Here is a 22,156-nt window from a genome sequence, read left to right as displayed (position 1 = left end):
AGTAAGTAGGCCGAATCTGCTTCTAGGAACCTGGTACCATCTATGCCCTCGTCTACTTCGATGTCATTCTCTTAACTTCAAACAAATGCTGTTGTGTAATATCATTTAATCTCTAACACAGTCCTTTATTAGACAATCTTGGCTTGCTAACGTTTGGAAATACTGTCTGAGGGGTTGCATGTTTCTGCTTTTTGAATGCTGAAAAGAAAAGGCTTGGGTAGCTTTGGTTTCTAGACCTTAGTGAACGGCTTTTCTCAATTAGTCAAGAGCAACACGTAGCAAACTGTAGGAGTACAGGCGTGTATGGAGGGGGTGAAGAATAGAAATTGTACCATGTGCTGCTTTTCTAGAAACACTGAATGTTCCCAAAAGCAGGGTGTCCTTAAAAATCTGGCTGCAGGCTCCTAGGTTAGTCTTTGAGCCCCGGTTCTGAAGACCTGCTAGGTGAGCTGACTGGTCCAAAACTCACCACCAGCTGCTGTTGACAGTAAGGTGTGTAACTTAATCCTACCTGGAGCACTAGAACTCATTTTAAGGAGGTGGATTTCTATTTATATTAAAGCTGTAATCCCCTTTTTAATCACATTCTTGTATGGCCTTTCTTGGTTTTCTAGATTATGCCGTCCGTAAGCCTAAAGAGAGAGCTGAAAAAGTTCCTGCTGTGGTGAAGTTTCCAGCCAAGGCAGCAGATAAACACCGGAAGGCTTCGGTCAGCAATGCAGCTCCAAGCGCAGAGTCTGCAGAAGAGGTTAGCAAGGTTTTTGAAAATAGGTAGTTATGATATTGAGTGAATGCATGCAAGATGAGCTGCTTTCCCTGGTGCATCTTGAAGTTGGACGTGTTCTAAGGCTGCACAGCGCTAGGTTCTTCTTTTCCATTTATAACAGGCAGCTCTTGTGTGCTGGGTTTGCATCATTCAAGTTTGAATACTCTACTCTAGCACTTGTAATTCAGGAGCTAAACGTTTGCTGTCTTCCAGATGCTTTACAGTAGTTCAAGTTTATAGCCTTAGTGTGTTTGCAGGCATTGCGTTGTTTTTTTTCAAGCTCGTAGTTAAAGAGTCAAGATATATTACCTTGCAAAGAAAAACTGCATGCTTTCCTCTGGAAAACCTCTTTCTGATAGGTGCATTATCTACCAGTCCATGAGTAGATTCCTGTAGGACTTTGGTTCTGTGAAAGTGGTTCTTGAACTGCTTGATTTTATAGTTTGGTTTCAAAGGTGCATTGTTATTTATTGCCCCACTAGGATAAGAAGAATAAGAAACTGTCACATTCTAACGATTGGCTCTTGAGGGAGTCTCTAACTGGTTTATTTGTACAAAATTTATTTTTCAAGGACTAATCTATCATACTTCAGAATGTTTAGGCACTGACAGTGATATAACTTAGTGATAGGCTCACATTGTTTTAATGTACTTGAGATTTGTTCAATTTTTCTCTGAAGAATGACATGCAGTTTTAACACACTAAACTTTCATGATCCGGAAGTTTTCAGTTAGAATAAAATACTGCATAGAACTGGATATAAAACGGTTTTAAGTGAAAATCCCTTCTGTAATGTGTACAAAATCACTGCATACATGAGATACTATATTAAAAAATTGAAGTGTACTTGTCAGAGGACCTGTAGAGATCTGCATTCTGCTGTGATCTGAATCAGTAAATTATAGTCTCTGAATCATAATACACTTGACCTTAAATTTCAGGAGGATTATGTGTTTGCTTGGATTTGTGTTCATGCTATACTCACACAGTTACCTTTTCTGTTTTTACTCAAGACTCAGTCCACTGCTTCTGACAATTTGTCTAATAGACCAGCAGGTTGTGCACAAGATTTAGAAATGCTACAAGTTGGTAAGGCTGACATCAAGTTATTTACTTGCTCCTTTTTTACCCTACCTTGTGTATCGTGTGACACCACCCTGAGGTTTATGTACTGGTTTTGCGGTACTAACATTGGTAGATGCAATAGCAGGTAAAATCTAGGAGTGCTTTAGCACGAAGTCTGTTTTCTTTCCTGCATCTTTGCATTGCTTCTGATTTTTGGGCCAGACATTTGTCTTGTCATCTCAGTATTAAGTGCAAGAGCTGTGTCGGATGCTGTCCTGCAGTTCTGATATGTCTGCTGCTGGCTTGCCTGAAGTAAATTGCATTAATTTCAGATCATAGATTCTGATAATCCTTTTTTATTTCAAGTTGAGGCTGACAGTAGTTTGTGTCCACAAATTTCTTTAGCTGCCAGCATGAAAACCTGAAATTACTGTAAACATAGTAACCTAGTGCAAATAGTATTATGATGTAACAGAGAAAATGAAAAGAACTCATTTTTGGTGAAGCTCTTCGTTGTAAATTCATAAAACTTTAGTTTCCTTTTGTATTTACTGGTGGCTCGTGCTCTTCTTTTATAGACAAAATGCCTTGTGGAAGCAATACTCGCTTGAATAAAGCAGCATTGTCCCTTTCTCATAAGACAATCCCTTGCTTGAGGTAAAAATCCTTTGGTTTTCTTTGACTTCTCTGAAAAGTTTGTTGTCTTTCACTTTTGTTCTCGAACTTTCTGTGTGTTGCATGACATTTATATCTGTCCACCTACCTTTTTCCACGGTATTCTGGAACTCCTTCAAGCTGCAATGCTACAAGGAGGTCTCCAGCTACTTTATTTCCAACAAAGTTTAAACTTTTTGTTTAAATCCAGATTAATGGTCTGTGGTAGGTGAAAGTGTGGAACTTGAAAAGAAGAGGTTGGGACCAGGGAAACTTGTCAGAAGCTTCTAAATAGTCTGACAGGAAAAAATAAGTTGCTGCTAAGTGCATGATGTTGAGCATAAAATAGTTCGTGATTTAATAAGAGGGCTGATCTTGACTTTGCATTTGTTTCTGCTTATTGTTTGGGTGACGCTGAAGCATTGCTTGTACGCTTACCTCAGAGTTAGAAATAGTTGGAAGAGGGAAGGAATGGGTCAGGATGTGATTTCACACATTCACTGTTTGCCTCCCGGTCTCAAAATTAGATTGGTAGTCTTGTGTGTGTCCCAGCTTGGGATTACCATGACGAGAAAAGCAGCAGCTATGCTTCAGCGTGCTGGCTTTTAGAACACCTGAAGTTCTGATGACATGAATAACACACCTGCATGGATCTTTGATCTTCTGTAATGACTCAGGGCATGGACTGCTGTGGAAATGACCCTGAGAGTAGCAGTTTGCTTGGAGAATTTTTCCTGTGCAGAACTTCTCATGCTTTCCCACTGAGTATTTGATGATAGCAAGTCTTACCTGAAAGTCACAAACATCTCATGTCTGTCTCCATCATAATCAATGTGCATGCTTTACAAAATGGTCGTTGGTGCAACTTGAATTGGGAGATGCTTACTTGAATGTTATTATTTCTTTTGCCATTGGTATTTTTAGCGCAAGCAGGAATGGCAAACACCGGATCAAACCAACTCTAGAAGACGCCTTAACGCTGAGGCCACCCATTAGGGAGCACACTATGCTAGAATCCACAACATCAGAATCTGGCAAAACGGGGAGGCCTTTTTGTACGGCTGAAGAGGTAAGCTTGATGAGAAAGGTGTCTTTTGAAATCGAGTAACTTAATAGTTGCAACAGAACTGTATCTTCGCTGAAGTGAATTTTGTAACATTCAGTGCAATGGATATAGCGAATGAAATTGAAGGGACGCTTCTGAAAGTCAGTGTATAATGTTTTATTTGCTGTTGTGTGCATCAGATCTTGAAATAGAGCAGTCCTTGGGTTGCCAAAAGACTGAATTTTAACCCGTTCTTGTGGAAGTGATGTGCTGGGGGAGGAACCCTAGGCAGTTTCACTTAGCAGTTAAACTGTACTGCCTTGTCCCTGAGTATATTTTTGTTGCAGGGTTGACTAGAATTCTTGTTTCAGTATTTTGTCCTTAACCTAACTCAAGTGCTGTCTTTACGTAGCAACCTTAAATGGATGGTGCAGGTAAAAATGGCACAATTGCTGATGGTACTTAGTTGAAGGACTGAGAAGCCCTGCCCTGTCCTTTCCTCCCAGTATCTGAAGCAACTGTTGGAAAATATTTGATAAACCTAGCTTATATTGAAGAAGTATTGGAGGAACTGTGGAATATGGTTAAGATATCACCTTGGGGACTCACAGCAACGTGGTAGTTGTGTGTATTGACAGGAGTGCGTGCTAACCAGAATTATTATGCAAGAAGTGCAGACCACACCTAAAGAGGAATGAGGGTGTGGGAATTCCTGCTAAAATAAAACTGGAGACTGCCAGGATTCTGGGAACACCTGTGCAGTCTGTACCAATTTTCTATTACAAGTATTGTGCTGCTTCATATGCAGTGGTTATAATGTGTGTTTTTGTTTTGTTTTGTTTTTTCCCCCCTTCTGCTAGGATGTCCAGAGAGGTGAAAAGGAGAAATGCAAAGGACTCTTGAAACTAGTAAAGGAAAAGTATCCTAGAAGCTGCCCAATTCCTCAATCTACAAACTTCTGCAAGTAATTATAGAAAAAAGAACGCTAACTTTTTAGTAGCAACTTTGTAGCTGCTATAAATGGGAAGGGGGAGGGAATTCATCTTTTGCAGTCTCAGGATTCTGGATAGTGTCCCAGAGCAGGTGTTGGGGCAAACTGTTTTGTAATATGCCACAGTGTTGCTTAAGGTTAGAAGTATTTTATGGCCTTTAAAACAAAACAATAAAAAAAAAAACCCTTCCCTCCCGGCCCCCAAGCTGAAGCATGAATATTCTAAGAAGGTATATTCTAAAGGTGAAGATTTGTTAGTTGGTATGAGTGTATTTCTGGTTCTGATACTCCTTTATTGTATCTGCATTAAGACAGTATCTAGTTTAGGTAAGCGTTCCTAGTAGCGTACATTCTTTTTAATGGTGCTACAGTCAGTGCCCTGGATTTTTATACTAGAAGTTATCTTCCTCTCATTTGGAATTGTTGAGTTTTTTCTTGGTCAGGAGTCCTGTTTTATTTGAGAATGTGAAGCTTAACTTAAACCCAGGAAATGCCAGATTTCTGTCCCTGCGTCCCCCCTACCCTGCAAATCCTTCTCACGCACTTGAGTAGGAAGGTCTCTTTTTGCAGTACACAAAATGCCATCGCTGTCCTGCATGTAGAATCCCAGGGCTTGAAGCAGCCAAAAAAGGAATCTTGTGGGTACTTTTGATTCTTATATACCAGTTATAAGTATATTGGTATCTTTATAGCTGTGTCAGTGTCAGGACGCTAAATTAACTATGCCAGTGTGTGTAAAAATAAATAAATAAATAAATAATAGTAATAATAAAAACACCTCTCTTGGTGGAATAGTTATATTTCAAAGCTGTGCAGAAGGGGGACTAGTTGTTGTAAAATGCTGATGCCAAGATAGTGCTAAATTCCAGCATGCCTTTCTACATAGTAAGATGGTAGAAAATGCCGTCCCTTCTTGTAGTTTCTCTTAAATGCTCCAAGACCTGGATTGTTCCCATAAGCTCAGAAAAAGCCCAAATCTCCATTTGGTGGTTCACAGCTAGAAAACATGTAAACGCGTGACTTCAGATCAAAACAGCACAGCACATTTAAACATTCTGGTGATTGAAAATGATGTGGAAAACAGTGTTTCAAATCATTCTTGGTGCACCTGCATTAGCATTTTAGGGCGGATCAAGACCCGGTTTCTGGCATCTGATATCTCAATCATCGACTTCTGTGCTTTGGTTCATATCGCAGAGCATTCTTGGAGCATGTGAAATAGGTTTCTTTCAGATGAAGCTAAACCAGAAGGGGTTCTTATTGAGTGCATCTAATGCACTCCAACTGTGAGTAGGCATTTAGTCCCTGAAGTCCTCGTAGAGCTAGGCTCAAGTAAAACATCCCTGAAATGTGTATGTTGTGGACATTGTGTTCTCAATGTCAACTGTTTCCCTTGCAGATCCATTCCTTTTGAGCCGTACTGCTTTCTAAAGTAGACGTAGCCATAGCAGATAGTTCCTGTCATTGTCAGAAAATTTGACTCCTGTATCTTCAGTGTGTGTGATTTGAAAGTAACCAGGCTTTTGACTGTAAACTGCCTGTTAACAGAATGCCTTTTGCATTTTGTGATGAAACCAGTGTGGGAGATGCACGTTTCTGTTAATGGACTGAACAACCTAATTTTATTTTACAAGCTTCTATTTCCTTAATTTATAGTCTCCAACTCTGTAGTGTAGACAATCATGTAGAAATAAACTGTATTCTTTTTAGTGTATTGGTATGCACCGATAGCAAACACCGTATGTATAGAAATTCTTATTTTTCTCTTGCGTTTCTTGCTGCATCAAAGTGCTCAAGCCTCCTCGAAGGAACCAGTGACGTCTGCAAGTCATCTGGAAGAACAAAGGCGTGGAGAAGACATCTACCAGTGTATGACACTAAAAACCAGTGAGTATCCCTGTGATTCATATCTGTTCCATTTCGTAGGTAGACTTAATCAAGCAGGGCATTTCCTTAAGTCTTGAAGGTAGTCTATACTAAAAAGATTTGTTGGTACTACTGTATTGTCAAGCTGTGTCCCTTTATAAGGAACTCTAGGTGGGTTAGAGCATTTATGCTGGTATAGCTTATGTCAGTTCTTAAAACGAAACAAGCTCTTTCTGGAAGGAAAGAAAAAAATACACACACACACACACACACACACGCACACACGCACACACGCACACACACACACTTACTAGCTGAAGTGGCTTTGTAAGTCTTTTGTTGGCGTGAGAAGGTTTGTTAAAATTGCGCCTGAGAGCCAATACCGTGTTAATGATGGTGTAGACATAACTCTACACTTGCACAGTAGTAAACTTTTTAGTATCCGGCTGTTTGTGGTAGTAGAGTATAATAAATTAATTGTGCACCCTTAGGTGCCTTTTATTTAGCTTAGAGATGGGATTATATGTTACTCTTTAATCCCTTTTTAATGCTGTAGTTGACCATTCTCCTGGTAGCAGAGCTTCCAGACCAAACAAGCTAATTACATCTTTTCTGGATGGGCACAATACCATTGTTTATATAAAGTTAGTTTCTTTTATCTATCTTCTCTAGCATACTGAAGATATATAACTACTTACGGTGACCTTAGTTGTCTCCTGCAGAGTGGGCTGGTTAGACTGGTTTGCTGATAAACTATTTTCTTTTGTACCCAGCACTGTTATAATGTCATGTGTTCATGTATATACATTTAATACTGTCCCAATCAGGGTTTTTTTCCTATTATTTGTTACTTAATAGTTCATCAGTTCTTTGTACACATCTGTGACTTTATTACACAATTGTATGGGTTTTGAAATTATCTCTGAGTTGGTACTAAAATTTGGGGAAAGCTTGCTTTGTGGTGCAAAGTGACAGTCTATGCTTCTGAGCTGGGGGCTGTGTGCAGTTATTGTAAAAATCACTAAATTTTTTTCAAGTATGCAGTCTAGGCTTTAAAACTTAGTACATTTCCTGCTTCAGTTCTCATAAACTTGCACATGACATTCAAGAGGTGTGTTTGCCAGAGTTCAAACTTTCTAACCATCCGGTCATTATTAGAAGTTTTTTGTGTTATCACCCATAAACTGAGAACCATGTATGTCTCCTTGCAATTAAAAATAGCCTTTTTGTTTCTCTGCTAATGCTTTCCCATCTTTCTGTGCAGGTATCAAATGTGCTGATGCTTGTGGCCCACAGTGGTTGCAGAAAAATGATATGATCAGGTACATTAAGCATGGCTTTTAATCATGGTTCTTGCTTCTTTTGGCTCTGTGTGTGTGTGTGTTTCTGCCTCGAGTAGTGTCCAGAAGGAAAAAAATTGTATTTCCTGTCTCAGGGTTGTGGAACAGGAGGAGCTACCTTGTGAGTCTGGAATTGTTCACAAGCCAGTTGCATCGCAAGTGCAGCTCCCATGCTAAGCCCATCTGTTTGACCAACAGGGCCTGTGCTGGTGTGGAGTTTGCTGATTATGCCAAGTCCTTTGCTAGGGGAAGAGAGTCAGCAGAGGATGGAAGTGGTGGCATTGCCAAGCTGTCCTTGCATTTGCAGGGAATGTAGCCATCTTCATCCCTTGCAGGTGTCTTTCTGCCTAACCATTACCAAGTCGACTTTTCCCTTCTTTCACTTTGAAGCTAGTATCCTAAGCATCAGGATGAGGAACCTTGTAAAGCCTAGTGGGACTGAGGCAGTTTCTGTAACTTACAGGATGCTTTGGGTTTGAATATGAGACTGAAAAGGAAGCGTGCAGTTGGGTTGTCTGTTTGAGAGAGACTTTGAGTGAACTCCTTTGCATTAGTCATCTGAGCAGGAGGCAGTATGAGTTCAGTTGGCTTTGTGTTGTTGCAGGAAAACTGGTTTTGGCTGCAGTAAGTACAGTCACTGGGAGAGATTTTCTATGGCAGTCTGATCTACACATCTTTTTGCAGTGACCGTTCCTTAAACAAAAAGGGGAGAAAGTGGAGGTGGGAACAGAGAGACTTAGCTGTGGCAGTCCTGCTTTTTCTGGCTGATTCTGGCCCTATTATTCTCCCTGCTTTAAAAGCTAGCGCTACATTCAGCTGTGCAGCACTGTTCCTGTGCTCAAACTGTCAGCAGTTCCTCTAAACTCAAGGGAGAGAAGGAAACAAAATAACTGAGAATATGATGGGTTCAAGTAAAAGGAACATTTTCTTGCCTTTTTTGCAGATTTAGCTACTAACTGAAGTCATTCGGCAAGGCTTGCGATATCTACTCTTACCATGCTGGATTGAATGCCTTTAAAGCACAATGAGTGTGGGATACCATGAGAGTCTGTTGTAGGCCTTCCCCCTGGAAAGGGGGAATCTTCGAGGACAATGCAAATGCTTGTTTTTGGAGGAAAAGGGACCTGTAAACGGACAACTTTAATGTCTGTGTATTTGCTTGCTCTTCAGAGTCCGCGTTGTTTTAATGATAATCCTTTCCAAATGGGGATAGTCACTCTCTTGACTAGCCTATAAAAGGCAAGTAAACATCTTCTAGCTGTCCATTTTTAACTGAATGTGCTGGTCTTAGTTTCAGTAAGCTAACTATACTTGGATGCAAGTACAGTTGCAAATACTTATGTTATACCTTGCAGTATAACGCCTGGCTTGCAGTATTTCTCACCAGTATATCCCAAAGCACGTTATAGAGGTGGTGTTGGTTGCTTCCTTGTTTTCCAAATAATGAAACTGATAGAGAAACAAAAGGAATCTTGCATATACTGATGGGAAAAAAGTTGGAAAGGCTCCCAGCTCTTTCTTCTATCCTACTTTTGCTGCTCCAAAAGAATGGTGCTGGAAGTTGAGATAATGTCTTCTCTTGTTCATGTGTGCCACTGAGGTTATAGTCAGATTCAGCTCTGCAAAAAGCATTTCTTAACCAGAAGATGGGTTCTGCAGAATTAAATGCGACAACACTGGAAACAACTCCTTTCTTTCTTTCCTTCTCTCAGGTACTACACAGCGGCAGAAAATTCTCATGAACAGGGAAGACCAGTGAAACAGGCCAGTGCAGGGGTAAGCTTGTGTTATTTAGTAGTTCATTATTTATAAAATATGACTGAGTGTTTTCGATCATGAATTTCTGCACTCTATCCTTACATATGTTGCTAGGTAAGTTATGTACTTATTCCAGTGTTTTTTTCCCCAGGGAAGGGGGGAGGATTATTCAGTGAATAGTGCTTTCACAAAAAATTAATGGCAGCAGGAAACTTATTTCTGAACTATTATGAGCGCACTGCACTATACTGTTTTTGTTTTTTCCTCTTTTCTTTTGGGTAAAACTTCAAAGCCTGTAGTGCACAAGCTTAGCTGACCTGCAGTACTAGTCTACATCATCTTTAGCCTCCTCTTGTTTTGAGAGATAGGAGGTACATCTCTGACTTTCATCTCTGATCAGGATTGAAATCGGAAATAAAAGTTTATCCATGGAAATAAGAAAGATTAATCTCAGTCTCAACTTGATACTTACATAGGGAGGCTTTCTGAGCTTCTTAATGTTAGTTCAAATCAAACCAACCTTCTGGCTGTCTTGACTCTATTAAATTTTGGATGTAGTTTCAATGTAGTATCAGTAAAACTAACTTTGGAGTTTGCTGTTTGGAAGCATGTAAAAAATATCCTTCCATTTTTATACATGAGCAAGACATTCTGCATTATTCCCAAGCCAAGCAAATCTGTATTTGTTTGCTAGCTTGATGTCCTTTTGTCTAACAGAGACAGCGTGGGGCTGAAATCTCAGAAGAAGTGTCGTTTAGATTACGTCTGGCTCCTGTTTTGTCCAGAAAGTCATCTGCCCTTGATGTGGAAGAGAAGAAATTCCCAAGCTCAGAAAAAAGAGTAGAAGGTCTTTCTCCACTCACAGAGGTACCATAGTTCTGTTTGCTCAAAGCAGAAAGCTTTGAAACAGCCATGAGTGACTCTATCTGTTACCGGTGGTTCTTAAGGCTTTTTGAAGTCTTAAGGGCTTGTATTTAACCTGTTACTAAGTTTCTGTAGCCGTGACTTCATAATGCCAGGGTCAGCAATAAAGCTGGTTTTAAAGGCTTAGTATGGTCCGCAACTCCTTAAGTTATGCTAACATAAGGGTTTGTGGGACTTCTGTGAGCAGGCCAGCAACAGGTCCAGGTTTAAAAACAGTCTACCAAGGACCATATTTAACACACATTTGTTTGCTTGACTAGTCCATGCTGTTTTACTGTCTTTGCCTCTTAACCTGTCCTGCCGTGCAAATAGGTCCTGAAGAGTAAGCTTTGCTGATCCACAATGTTGCATTACTTATGGGGAACCTGAGCATCTTGCACATGTCCTCAGGACCTCAGTCACACGTGCACTGGCCATGGTTGCACTGTGTATAACAGGGATCATAGGAGTTAACTTACTAACTATATCCAACAGGGCTTGGAAGTTCTAGTTCCCTTCCTCGTATGAACTTAGGCTGCTTTTATTCTTTGGAGTTACAGTCCTGCTGATCTAACTGAGCTCTTCCTTTTTGGCCCGTTGACAACTGACATGCAAGGGACTAGCAAATCAAAGTTTTACCAAAGTCTGCAAAGTAATGCTTCAATACAAGGGGAAAAAAAGGTGTTTTTCTCATTTTGCTATCTCAGATTCAGTCAAGGAGATGCTATTGCAGATCGGAGTATTTTATACTAACAGGCCCAATGATTTATTTGCATTCCCTACGCAAACTTAGATGCAGGCATCCATGTTGCAACCAGTCAGATGCACAACGCAGACTTCTAATTGCATGACTCTGGTGTAGTTACCTTGGTTTCCCTTTTTGCTGTCGCTTCCATTCCCTTTGAAGCTCACCACCTTCAGGTTTTTTCAGGCTCCTGTCTTACCTGCTTTGGTGTGGAGAATGCCTATTGTGGTTGGCATAAGCATCAGTGTTGCAAGGGCTCCAGCTTTATGTGAGAGAAGAGGTGTTTGCTGTATTTCTGCTCATTCTTCAGCTGCTTTATTGTGCTTGCTGCTCTGCATGTTTTATATCAGCTTCCGTTGTGAAAGCAAATTGAAACAACCTGAGCTTCAAAGCTAGGACTCTGAAACAACTGCCATTCATAACTCAGTAAAAAGCTGACAAAGCCACTAATCCTCTGATCTGAAACACTGTTGCTGTTTCCAAGCTCCAGGGTTATTCTGTCACCTGAACCTAACTTGACAGGCTTTAACAGGCTTGAATTTGAATGCTGTCTACAGGTTAGCATGCTCAGAACCTTTCTGAGCCATTTGCCATTTGTTTCAGGCCATGGAGAGAGAGGTCACTGCTGCATTTAACGAAGGTGAGCCCAATGAGATCATGAGCAGTGCCTTCAAACTAAAGGTCACCCGTGAGGACATCCACACACTAAGGAACCTTCACTGGCTAAATGATGAGGTAAAACTTGTTGCAACACAGAGGTTTTCTAGTTCAGTATATATTTTAAAATACACCTTGAGTGTCTATAAGTTTTCTTTTCATTCTGCACATCCCAGAAGTATCTGTAGGGTTGCGATTTTTAGGCCTTTAAGAACCCCATATTACTGGAAGCACCTTTATTTCTTCTACTGCATAGCTCTTAGAATTTAATCAAATTTTGTCTAGGTTAGTTGGAGTGGGTGAGAGGTGTTTATATCAAGCTGCAAAAGTAACCTAAGTGCAAATGTCTCAGCTGCATACTTAATGGTGGGCAGCAGATAAGCGCTGCTGTATTTTTTCATTTGGTGAGCCAGTGTCCTGTTTTTCATGTAAAGTTTGCTCTTTATTATACAGATCATTAATTTCTACATGAATCTTCTGGTGGAAAGAAATAAGAAAGAAAGATATCCAGCGCTTTATGCTTTTAGTACTTTCTTCTATCCCAAGCTAATTTCTGGGGGCTACAAAGCAGTAAAAAGATGGACCAGAGGTGTGGATCTGTTCAAACAGGACCTCATCTTAGTGCCCATTCACTTAAGAGTGCACTGGGCACTAGCGGTGAGTCAAATTGGCTTTTCTTTAGAACTGGATGAGGAGAAAAAACAAGCAAGAAATGTCACTTAGCACAAGTTTGTGCTGTGTCTAACTTAATCATGTTCTAATAACAGGTTATAGATGTCAGAAGGAAGAGCATCAAATACTTCGACTCGGTGGGACAAAAGGGTGACAAGATTTGTGAAACTTTGATGTAAGTAGCTGCTTGGTCACTGCTTTGGTTTTGAACCATGAGAAATGTTTTGTTTGTTTGTTTTCTTAGATTTCTCCCTTTAACACGTGACTAGATGTTCTTGCTTTTCTCATAGATACAAACCAGAAATCTTTCTGATTCACTTGCTACAAGTTGTATATGAATTGTAACATCAGTCACTTATCTAGTCTTGCCCTTCTCTCCAGGCTCTCAGATGTCTGGATTCTGCCAACTTCACAATATATTCTCAGCCAAAGCTTCACTGCCAAAGGTATAATAGGCCTGTGGCACAAATAAACTAACTTTGTTAGCAGTCAGTGAAGGTGGGCTGTTGACTAGGGGGAAGAATTTCAGGGAAATGTTTCAAAATACAGCCTGACTGGCAGAGGAAATGTGATGTATGTGATGTCTATGGAAGGCATTGCATTCTTGCAAGAGTGTTTCAGTTCTTTCATGCACCCCACTCTTTAAGACCTTTCAAATTACTATAGCTCAGTAATGTTAGCATCCTATGGCATAACCACTCCTTTTTATGATGAGCTATGCAACTCTTTATTGCTTAGCTCTTCCTTTCTCTTCTTGCCTTGAGACAATTTTTTTTTTTCCTCACGCTTCTTATGTTCATCCTTTTTACTGTAGTGAGCTTGTAACGTCCTTCTCCTCAGTTCTTCTGTGCCTCCACGCTTCTGGTTTGATGTTTTAAACAAAACCACCCTCTGGCTTACTCCAGCAGACTACCCTCGTGCTGTTACTGTGTGTCATTCAGACTTCTGAGATTCCAGTTCAAGATAGATGTCTTGTAGGAAACATTTCTAGATGTATCGGCTGGCATAACATGAATCTCAAACATTGTGGACACAGTTTTTTGTATGTATAGGTTTGTATGTACAGATTTTTTACCATTATAACTGTGTGTAAGCCAGCATCCCTAGATGTGTCTGCCACCAATGCAGAAGTAGTAAAAACCCTTAGTCCAACAACTTTATAGACCAAGCACATAAGAGTAGCCCCACTGGATCAACCCAAATGTTGTTTTAGCCCAGTACCGTCTTGGACGGCAGTTAACAGCAGATGCCTGGGAAAGCGTTTAAGAATAGGGCTGCATAATGATTTTTTCCTCAGCGTATTCTTCCAGCAACCTGTGGCCTGGGAACTTCCTCAGCCAGAGGTGCTAGCATAATAGCCTTTGTATTTGTTCTTCCAGAAGGGCACGAGGTATGTGGGATGAAGGCACGCCATGGAAAGGCATACTGGAAGGGCTTGGTTTTTCTCTTGCCTTTCTGATAACGTTTTATTTGCTTTGCTTGATCTCTGCTGAGCAATAAGCTTATGCTTTTATGGAAGTCTCTGTTGGAATCATTGGATCTCGTTCCTGACCGACAGCCGTTAGCTCACAGCCTGTCACCGTGTATGTAAAGTTAAGATTTGGGGTTTTCCTCCAAATGCCTTGCTTCAGCTGCAGTGAATATCCTCTGACATTTTACTATCCAGCCGTTCAGTATCCTTTGATGCTTCTGCAGCTCTTTTTTGTTGGCCTAAATATGGAGGTGAAGAGTGGTTTTGTTTTGTTTCAAACAGCCGATACCTGCAAGAAGAAAGCAAGGAAAAAAGAAATCTGGAGCTGTCTCTTTCAGAGTGGATTCTTCGCAGTATGGAGTCACATGTATGTGAGCACTATTTGGATTTGAAATGTGAACTGTAACTCCTCATCATGAAGGTCCTAACATATACTAATAACTCTAAGCCTTTAGAGAATGCCCATAACCCTCTCTTGTTCTTAATGTACCGCCTCAGACTGCAAGTGGATCAGGAAACCGTGCTGGAATGGAATCTTAAGCAGTACCTCTCCTTGCTGGCTGAAAACTTTTTATTTTATTTTTTTAGTTAGTCATAGATTTAAAAAAACCACAGAGAACATCCCCTGCCCCATGAGGTGAATCTGGCTTTTGCCCTAGTTTCACAAGTCATATTTTGTTGGAGAATGTAAGCTCCTAAAATCAGTTTTGCATTTGGGCCTTTAATTCTTACGTGGAGTGCAAATCCTGGCATGTAACATAGCAAAGGGTTGATGTTTCTCAACAAATCTAACAGTGACAGGTAGTAGCTAAAGACTCAATTTAAAGAACAAAGGCTTAGTTGCACTGAGCACTGTGCAAACCTCAAGACGCCTTGCAGGAATGAAGGCTGCTATCCGCTGTTGGCCTGCCAAAAACTTGGATTTTAACATCTAAGCAAAGGAAGCAGAGGGAAGTGATGTTGTGTGGCTAATTGAGTATATTCCTTGTGTGTGCTAGGAGTGATCAATGGATAATAAAAGCAGGTTCGCAAGTGTCTGGTTAGTGTATTATCTGTATTGAGTACTGTATGCTACTTCCAAATTGCCTTTCTTTGAAGACAGAGGAAAATTCTCCCTTTTTTTGTGTTCGTTAGGAAATTCCCCAACAACTTAATGGAAGCGACTGTGGGGTTTTTATGTGCAAATATGCAGATTACATCTCCAGAGACAAACCGATCACTTTCACACAGGTGAGTGAAGCTCATAAAGCAAATTTTAGATTTCTCACACAAGTAAAAGAACTGGTGGGGAAGTTGCATAGCTGTTAACTGTGAAGTCTCAGAGGCTTCATTTTTGGTATGTAATACGAGGGCTGGAAGAGGGTAGAGTTGTATTCTGTCTTTATTTCTACTATCTGCTTCCTAGCAGAACCTGTGAAATTCCTCTTGGGCAAGGTACTGCAGATAATAGCTTTGTAACATACCTGGCCTTTGTATGTTTTGGAGAAATGTGTTCAACCCTTTGACCAGCTAAAACAGTAGTTGTTTTCAAATGCAGTGAGCTTTTATGAAAGGACTTGTAAGCTGTTAGTGAAGCAAATCTGGTTTTGTTGGGTTGTCATGTCTTGCAAACATTTAGTAGGGGGGTGGGGCAAACCAGTGCTGCATCTGAAGTGGCAGGTGTTGACTGTTCTTAAAATGAACTTTGTCGCATTAAGGAATTAACAGCTGGATGCTTATACGTATTTCTGCCTCTTTCAACTGTGACTTCATATTTAATGTTTTTGGGTTTTTTTCTTTTCAGAATAACATGCCTTACTTCCGCAGGAAGATGGTGTGGGAAATAATCCATCAGCAGCTGCTGTGAGACATGCACTATTAGAGTAACACTGTGATCACCGTGTGGTGACTAACTCTCGTTTTAATTATTTTTCTAATGCCTTATTTCAAAAGGCACACAAATTTTCCTCTTTAGGCTATAAAGTAGTGGTTAATTTTTTTTTCCAAATTTTGGAGACGGCAACTCTCTTTGAAATCAGCTAGTGCACCATAAGTGCAAGACAAAGACTGCTGTGTCCTTGCCCAAGGAATGGTTAAGAACGGATGCTATGTGAACCTCTGCTCCTACCTTGCAGCACACGTGGGCCAGATTACGGACAAATGGGACTTTTATCTCTGGTGGTAATGATTCTATTACCAAAGCTAATCTCCATAAGGACAACGTGCTTAGCTACTGTTTCCTCAAGGAGAGTTTTCTTCTGTTTCTGGAATATCCACGATCTACTTGATTCCTAAAACTGGATTTGTGATGACCATAAGAAGAAAGCATTTACAATCTTTGATTTGTAACAAATCCATAGTGAAGCCCCCATAGTTGGGGTTTGTTTTATTTTTTTGTGCGTCTCCAAGGAAATATCTAATGTGAAAAGAGAAGTATTTATTTCTTTTGTTTATTAAAATAAATATTTAACTTATATAAAAGAGCCTTATTGGAATGAAACTCTACCTGGTAAAGAAGTGGAGGGATTTTCTTAATTGAAAAAAGTTTGACATAGCAAACTGGTTTCTAGCTCATTTATAATCTACAATGAAGAAGGCTAGCCAGGATGAATATCAGAGCACAAAAGCCTCTAATCATCTGTCACAAAATCCTAACGGGGCTATCAGGATGTCATTCAGCAATGAGATGAGCAAGTGTAATACAGGTAATATCTAAGTGTAGGTCTGAAGAACAAATGTCTCTTTGGGATAACTCAGTAGGCTTCTCGGTAAGATAAACTAGTCTGTGCACAGCTTGGTGAACATGGCCTGCCCAGTACCGGAATCTGTTTAAGACTAATATGGGTGTCTCCACACAGTATTTCAGAGAGCAGCGTACCCCTGTGGAAGTGGAATAAAATGTACTGTCAGGTGCTGGTACAGATGCACAGGGTTTTGGACTGTGGCCTGCCGGATAAAGTGATGTTGCAGGATCATGTTCAGTTGCTTATTGCCTCTATGCTGGAGGGACTGCCTCCGTACATCTGCCAAATGAAGTGCTTGTGTGAATTCTTCCTGCTCTGTTCCAGTCAGACGGAGCTAGATTAGTTTAAACATGGTGTTTCCCCTTTCTTACTTCTTTTTGCCTTTAGGTTAGACTCCAGAATTGGAGTAGTATTAGAGGTCTTTCAGTTCCCCATTTACCATTGCAGAGGAAAGATTGTCCTTTAGCTGGTTTGTGAGCAGCTTATTCTAATGCTTGTATAAATAGACACAACAGGCTGTTTCTGTGCTCTCCCGTAGCTGTAACACAGGATGGAATAGTCACTGTAATATAGGTGACACCTAACTGGAGACAAGGTGGTTCTCCTCCTCAGCTCTGGCAAAAGGATGCTGATTTTTGGACATATCCCCTCTGTCATGTGTTTAAAATTCCAGCCCTGACCCTGTCTTACCTCCTCCAACATAGACTTGGCTGTGTCTCAGTCCGTCAAGGAACTATCACTATCTGCAAGTCGCTGTGGGAACATTCAGCTCTTATGGTGCTGCTCCTTGCCTGAGGAACTGTTCCACATCTTCTGGAAAAGCTGTTAAGCTGGCTTGTCTGCATTGTGGGCCACCAGCTGGTTCAGTGTGTGCTTTCAAACTAATCAGCTTAATCCATCACAAAATCAGGTTCTCCAAAGAGAACCATCACAAAGGCAATCTGTCATATTTTGTCCTTAGATGAGATTATTTCTTCATTTTCCCTGGATTCCCTAAGGACTTGAGGAAGGTTTCAGCTCTTTATTGACTTTAGGGCCCAGTAGTTCAATGCTGTGCTTTAAGTAGCCTTTCCTGTTTGCTTCAGTTCTTGCCTTGTAGTGGGGTATTGTCATTTCTGAGCTTGACCCTGCAGTTTTCTCATCTATCAAAGTAGCATTTTTCTTTTCAAAACAAAACCAACCAAAGAGCCCCACTGTGCTAGTGGCATAAGAGTTTGTGAAACAAGAGAATGCTTTCCAAGTCCTCCTTGTACTTCCCCCTAAACATAGGACGCTCAGGCATTAGGTGAAAGGAGCAGAATGAAACTCCCTTGAAAAGCTCGCCTGGACACAGACAGCTAAACACGCAGACTCCTAAACTAGAGTATAAACCTTGTTAGGAGATAACAGCTTTGGTGCCTGCAGCTTGGTTAAAAGGTACCTGTGTGCCCAGAGTACCAGGCTGCCCAGAGAGGTTGTGGAGTTTCCATCCTTGGAGATAGTCAGAAGCCATCTGGACAGAGTGCTGGGCAACCTGCTCTAGGTGACTGTGCTTGAGCAGGGGCGTTGGACCAGCTGATCTCTAAAGGTCCCTTCTCACCTCAACTGTTCTGTGATTCTGTGTGGCTTTGGCTGTTGAAAGCCTCATTTTGTGAGATACCATGAGGAAATTACATATGTACCTTTAAGTCTCTCCTCTGTATGCAAGGTCATCTCACAGGTTCCAGCTTTTCAGCTGTTGCTTGGTTCCCTACATCCACGTAAGATGCTTTGAGTTACCCAAGAACATCCTGTGGAGAGAAATAGTCTCCCAAATCTTTTGGGCTTTCTGGCCCAAAGACCCTATGTGCAAACAGTTGCATGTTGGATCTGGGCCTCCCTTCTAATTCTAGCTGGTCAATGGGCTCTTGGAGCTGATCAGCTTCCACTTTCCTTTGTGTTGCTTGAAAGTACACGTAAGGCCTGTGATGCAGAATGAGTAATACTGTATTCCCTGGCTGCCTCCATGGGTTTGGAGATCTGCTTTTCATCCTGGTTTGCACGTTTCTGCTGCTGCCATCTGCCGTGTGACTGGGTCCTTACTCACAGGAAGTACGTGAAGGGCTCAGACACAGCAAATGTGGGTCAAACAGAAATCTTTAAAGCACTGGTGAGCACAGGTCTCCCCAGAGCTGAGTCACTCAGGACAGGAGTGAAATCATTGCTGAGTGTAGACTGTCTGGGACTTGGAAAGGTGGGGACAGAAGAGGATTCAAACTTGGAGACTGATGTTCTTTTTCTGATCTCCTGTGTATCATTCCCCAGGCTACAGTCTGGGAAAAAAATTTGTTCAGTATGTTTTGACAAAACAATAAGGAGTGACAAGTGACCTGTTCTGCTTTGCTGTTTTGAGACGATACAGCCATGGTACTAAGGACTGCCTTCCCCAGAGGCCACACCTTGGGTGGGAGCATGGTCCCTGGAGACAGATGCAGGGTAGGGAAGAGGCTTGGATCTGTGTGTTGTTACAGACCTTGCTGCTGGACAAGTCAGCTGAACCAGAATTTTCACGGGCTCATTTTAATTCTCTTTGGTACTCAACTTGATGCCCAGATGCAGATCTGCCAGTGGTGAATGAGGGAAAGATGGAGAAATGCTCCCTTCTCAGCAGGTGGCTGGGGCCCCTGCTGCCTTTGCACTAACAGTTTCACACAAGAGAAGTTCAGGCCCCATTTTTGCCCCTTTCTCTGGTTGGAGTTGGCCCTTTTAACAACACCAGTCCCTGGAGGTGGGCTCCTCTCTGCTGCTATTAAGACCAAGCTTTTGGTTAGCTAGAGAAGCAGCTATGGGATCCCGTAGGGACACTTGGGGCTTACAGCTACATAATCATAATTAGTGATCCCCATTAATAAATGCAGCAGTGCCATGCTATCGTTTTGGCTTTGCTGGCCACGTTGGCTAGTTCAGTGCAACGCGAGGCAGCTTAATGGTGGTGACATCTCTCGGTGGGTGTGCAAAGTTGTTTCTGGCAATGCCTGTAAACACCTCCCACCACCACCCTCCTCCAAAGAAGAGCCCGAAAGCCCATTTTGGGCAGCTCTCCAATGCTAGTTTTGGCATGTTTGAAGCAGTCCTATGGTGGGACGGGGAAGGTTTGGGCCCAGCACCACTTCATCGGGCTCTTGAGACCAGAAACAAAGCTTCTGCCTCCTGCTTGCCGGAGATGGTGGCTTAAGCACCCTTCCCAGCAGACCTTGGTGGAAAGGGGCTGTAAGGTGGCCTGGAGGGGACCCAGAGCCAAGCTGCCAGGCCAGCAGGTTCCTGCCTGGGGCCTGCCCCTGCTCATGTTGCCCATACACGGTGACAGAGCCAGGCCTTTGTGGAGGACATGTCCCACCACTGGGCCTCCCCACCACCTTGCTTCTGCGGCTGGCTCACCCGCTGAGTCGCGGTGGTGTTGGAATGTTGCCACTGGGTTTGCTGCTCAAGAAAAGGCAAAAAAACCAGCCCCCCGCCTCCCAGTCCCCATCGCCCTTGCGGCCCAAGCAGAACAGGTCCCAGCACCGTGCCTGCAACAGAGGCAGGGTGAGCTGGGCGGCCGTGTGAAACCACCTGGTACCGTCACGGCAGCCCATGCTGGGAACTACCCCCACCCTGCGCTGGGCTCAGCTTGTACCCACGCAAGGAACTTGAAAGAAAGCAACGGATAGCAAGCTCAGGCTCTTGTTAGCTGGATATATTTCTTTTTTTTTTTTTTTTCTTTTTTTTTTTTCGGTGGTGGTGGTTTTTCACAGAACACTGTTTGCAGTAGAGAAAAAAACTGGCATTGCAGTCTGTCGTTACAACGTTGGTATGGTCACGTAACCCAGGACGCGTTTGGCCTTCAGCACAGAAACCTCGACTGGCACGTGCCACAGCAGGGCTCAGGTGGTCTGCTCCGGTCCGCAGCTGGTTTTCGTTGTTTTTGTTGTTCTTTTTCTTTTTTACCTTTTACGTATGTGAATTTTTTTTTTCTTTTTTTAAACATTTCTCAAGCTTTCTCCGAAGGAATGGCCACTGGCTCTCAGCTAGCAGAAGGAGACTACAGAAGAGCTCTTGGACACGTGGGATGGTTTCCTTCTCCCGCCTCGCAGCTGACTTGGTCTAGATAGTTTTCCAACTCGTTTTTATTAAAAAAAAAAAAAATGCTGCAACTATCAGTTTTACAAGGCATACAAAATCTCTAAAAGGGAAACACAAGCGCAAGGTGCTGAGGTACGAAAACCTGAGGTAGTTTTTGTGTGTGTATGTGTGTGGGTTTTTCTTCTTTCTTTTAAAAAATTTTTGCTAGTTTTTCAAGCCCTGGGCCAGCAACCTCTTGTAAATGTGTTACTCCCTCCCCTTTCCCCCTTCTCTCTCCCCAACATTTAAAAAGGGATCCTTCCTGAAATGCCAAGTCCCTAGGGGCAGCCCCTCGGCCAGGCAAGGCAGGGGCCCTCCCAGGTTACCTGGTTTGGGGGGGGGGGGGACAAGGACACCGTTTTTTTTTTTCAGGTTGGTTTGTGTGTGTTTGCTGTTTTTTTGCAAAAAAATGCTGGCTAAGTACCATGGGGTCGGGCTGGTGATAACCAAAGGAGAAGTTGTGGCTGAGCGGGTCTGTCGTTTGCTTTCTGCAGGGCGGTAGTGAGAGCACTGCTTTGTCCGGTGGGGAGGGAGAGAGACAGACAGACAGACAGACAGAGCGGGGGAACGGGGCAGATGCAAAACCCAGTTTGGACTCTGTGAAGCTAAGAGGAAAGGGCATGGGAAAAAGAGGGAAAGAGAGAGAGAGAGAGAGAGAGATTCCTCTTAAAAGAGACGGTATCCCTTCTGTTGGCTTATACAGGCAATCCCCATAGCGCACTGAGGGTGTTGCTCTTCTCAAAGCCCTTAAGAAATTGCCACTTTTTAACGCTCACTCAATCTTTTTTTTCTGCTGGCAATCCTAAATCTCTGGTGTACTGTGCATCAGAGAACCAATGGACCAGCTTCTTTCCTTAAAAGTCTAGAAAAGCCTGCTTTTTTTTCTAAAAACAAACGCCCCCCCTCCCTCAAGATCCCAACCACCCCCCCTTTGAAATTAAAAAAAAAACTAAAAAAATCTTAAAAAAATTAAAAATCGGCGTTAGTTTTAGTTATTGATATATTAATTCTAAAATATATTAACGCTGCGAATGCTGCAGGGGGCACTGCAGCCCCCGTGCTGTAAAATCTCCTCCTCTAGTTCCGTGCACGCAGGTACAAAGAGCAGTTCCAAAAAGTTGTCAAGGAATTGGTTTTAGAGGAGAGAAAAAAGAAGAAAAAAAAAAAAAAGGATCTCTGCCTATGTTAGTCCAACTAAAGGGATAGCGTCGGTAGTAAATAGAGTAAGGTGACAGCTGGGGGATTGACAGAGTCTGCAGCGCCCTCGGGCAAGCAGCCCAGCGCTGAGGCATCTTCAGTGTGAATGGGTGGGAAAACCCTCCCTTTCCCCGGCCGCCGTCCATCCGTCCGTCCTCTGCAGGGCCCCAGCCACAGGCAGAC

General features: G+C 42.2%; 1 protein-coding gene across 1 annotated transcript; it reads left to right on the top strand.

The window, feature by feature from the left end:
• Positions 1 to 652: 652 nt before the first annotated feature.
• LOC136992635 (sentrin-specific protease 2-like) lies at positions 653 to 16,381 on the top strand. Its single transcript, XM_067302117.1, has 15 exons — positions 653 to 748; positions 1,781 to 1,856; positions 2,411 to 2,489; positions 3,411 to 3,555; positions 4,392 to 4,495; positions 6,312 to 6,409; positions 7,653 to 7,710; positions 9,441 to 9,504; positions 10,204 to 10,353; positions 11,738 to 11,869; positions 12,245 to 12,448; positions 12,559 to 12,638; positions 14,217 to 14,301; positions 15,069 to 15,164; positions 15,718 to 16,381. Exons 2-15 carry the CDS (start codon positions 1,844 to 1,846, stop codon positions 15,778 to 15,780), a joined length of 1,371 nt encoding a protein of 456 aa, XP_067158218.1. The 5' UTR covers positions 653 to 748; positions 1,781 to 1,843; the 3' UTR covers positions 15,781 to 16,381.
• Positions 16,382 to 22,156: the final 5,775 nt, after the last annotated feature.

Source organism: Apteryx mantelli, chromosome 9, assembly GCF_036417845.1.
Source record: "Apteryx mantelli isolate bAptMan1 chromosome 9, bAptMan1.hap1, whole genome shotgun sequence".
NCBI classification, from domain to species: domain Eukaryota; kingdom Metazoa; phylum Chordata; class Aves; order Apterygiformes; family Apterygidae; genus Apteryx; species Apteryx mantelli.
The sequence above is the reverse complement of the archived record's forward strand: the minus strand, read 5'-3'. Positions and strand labels throughout refer to the sequence as shown.

Bases quoted from the DNA above. Each gene is read 5' to 3' on its own strand.
- LOC136992635 (XM_067302117.1), top strand. The intron at 9,505-10,203 runs GTAAGCTTGTGT...TTTGTCTAACAG, and splicing joins TGAAACAGGCCAGTGCAGGG to AGACAGCGTGGGGCTGAAAT. The intron at 12,449-12,558 runs GTGAGTCAAATT...TTCTAATAACAG, and splicing joins GAGTGCACTGGGCACTAGCG to GTTATAGATGTCAGAAGGAA.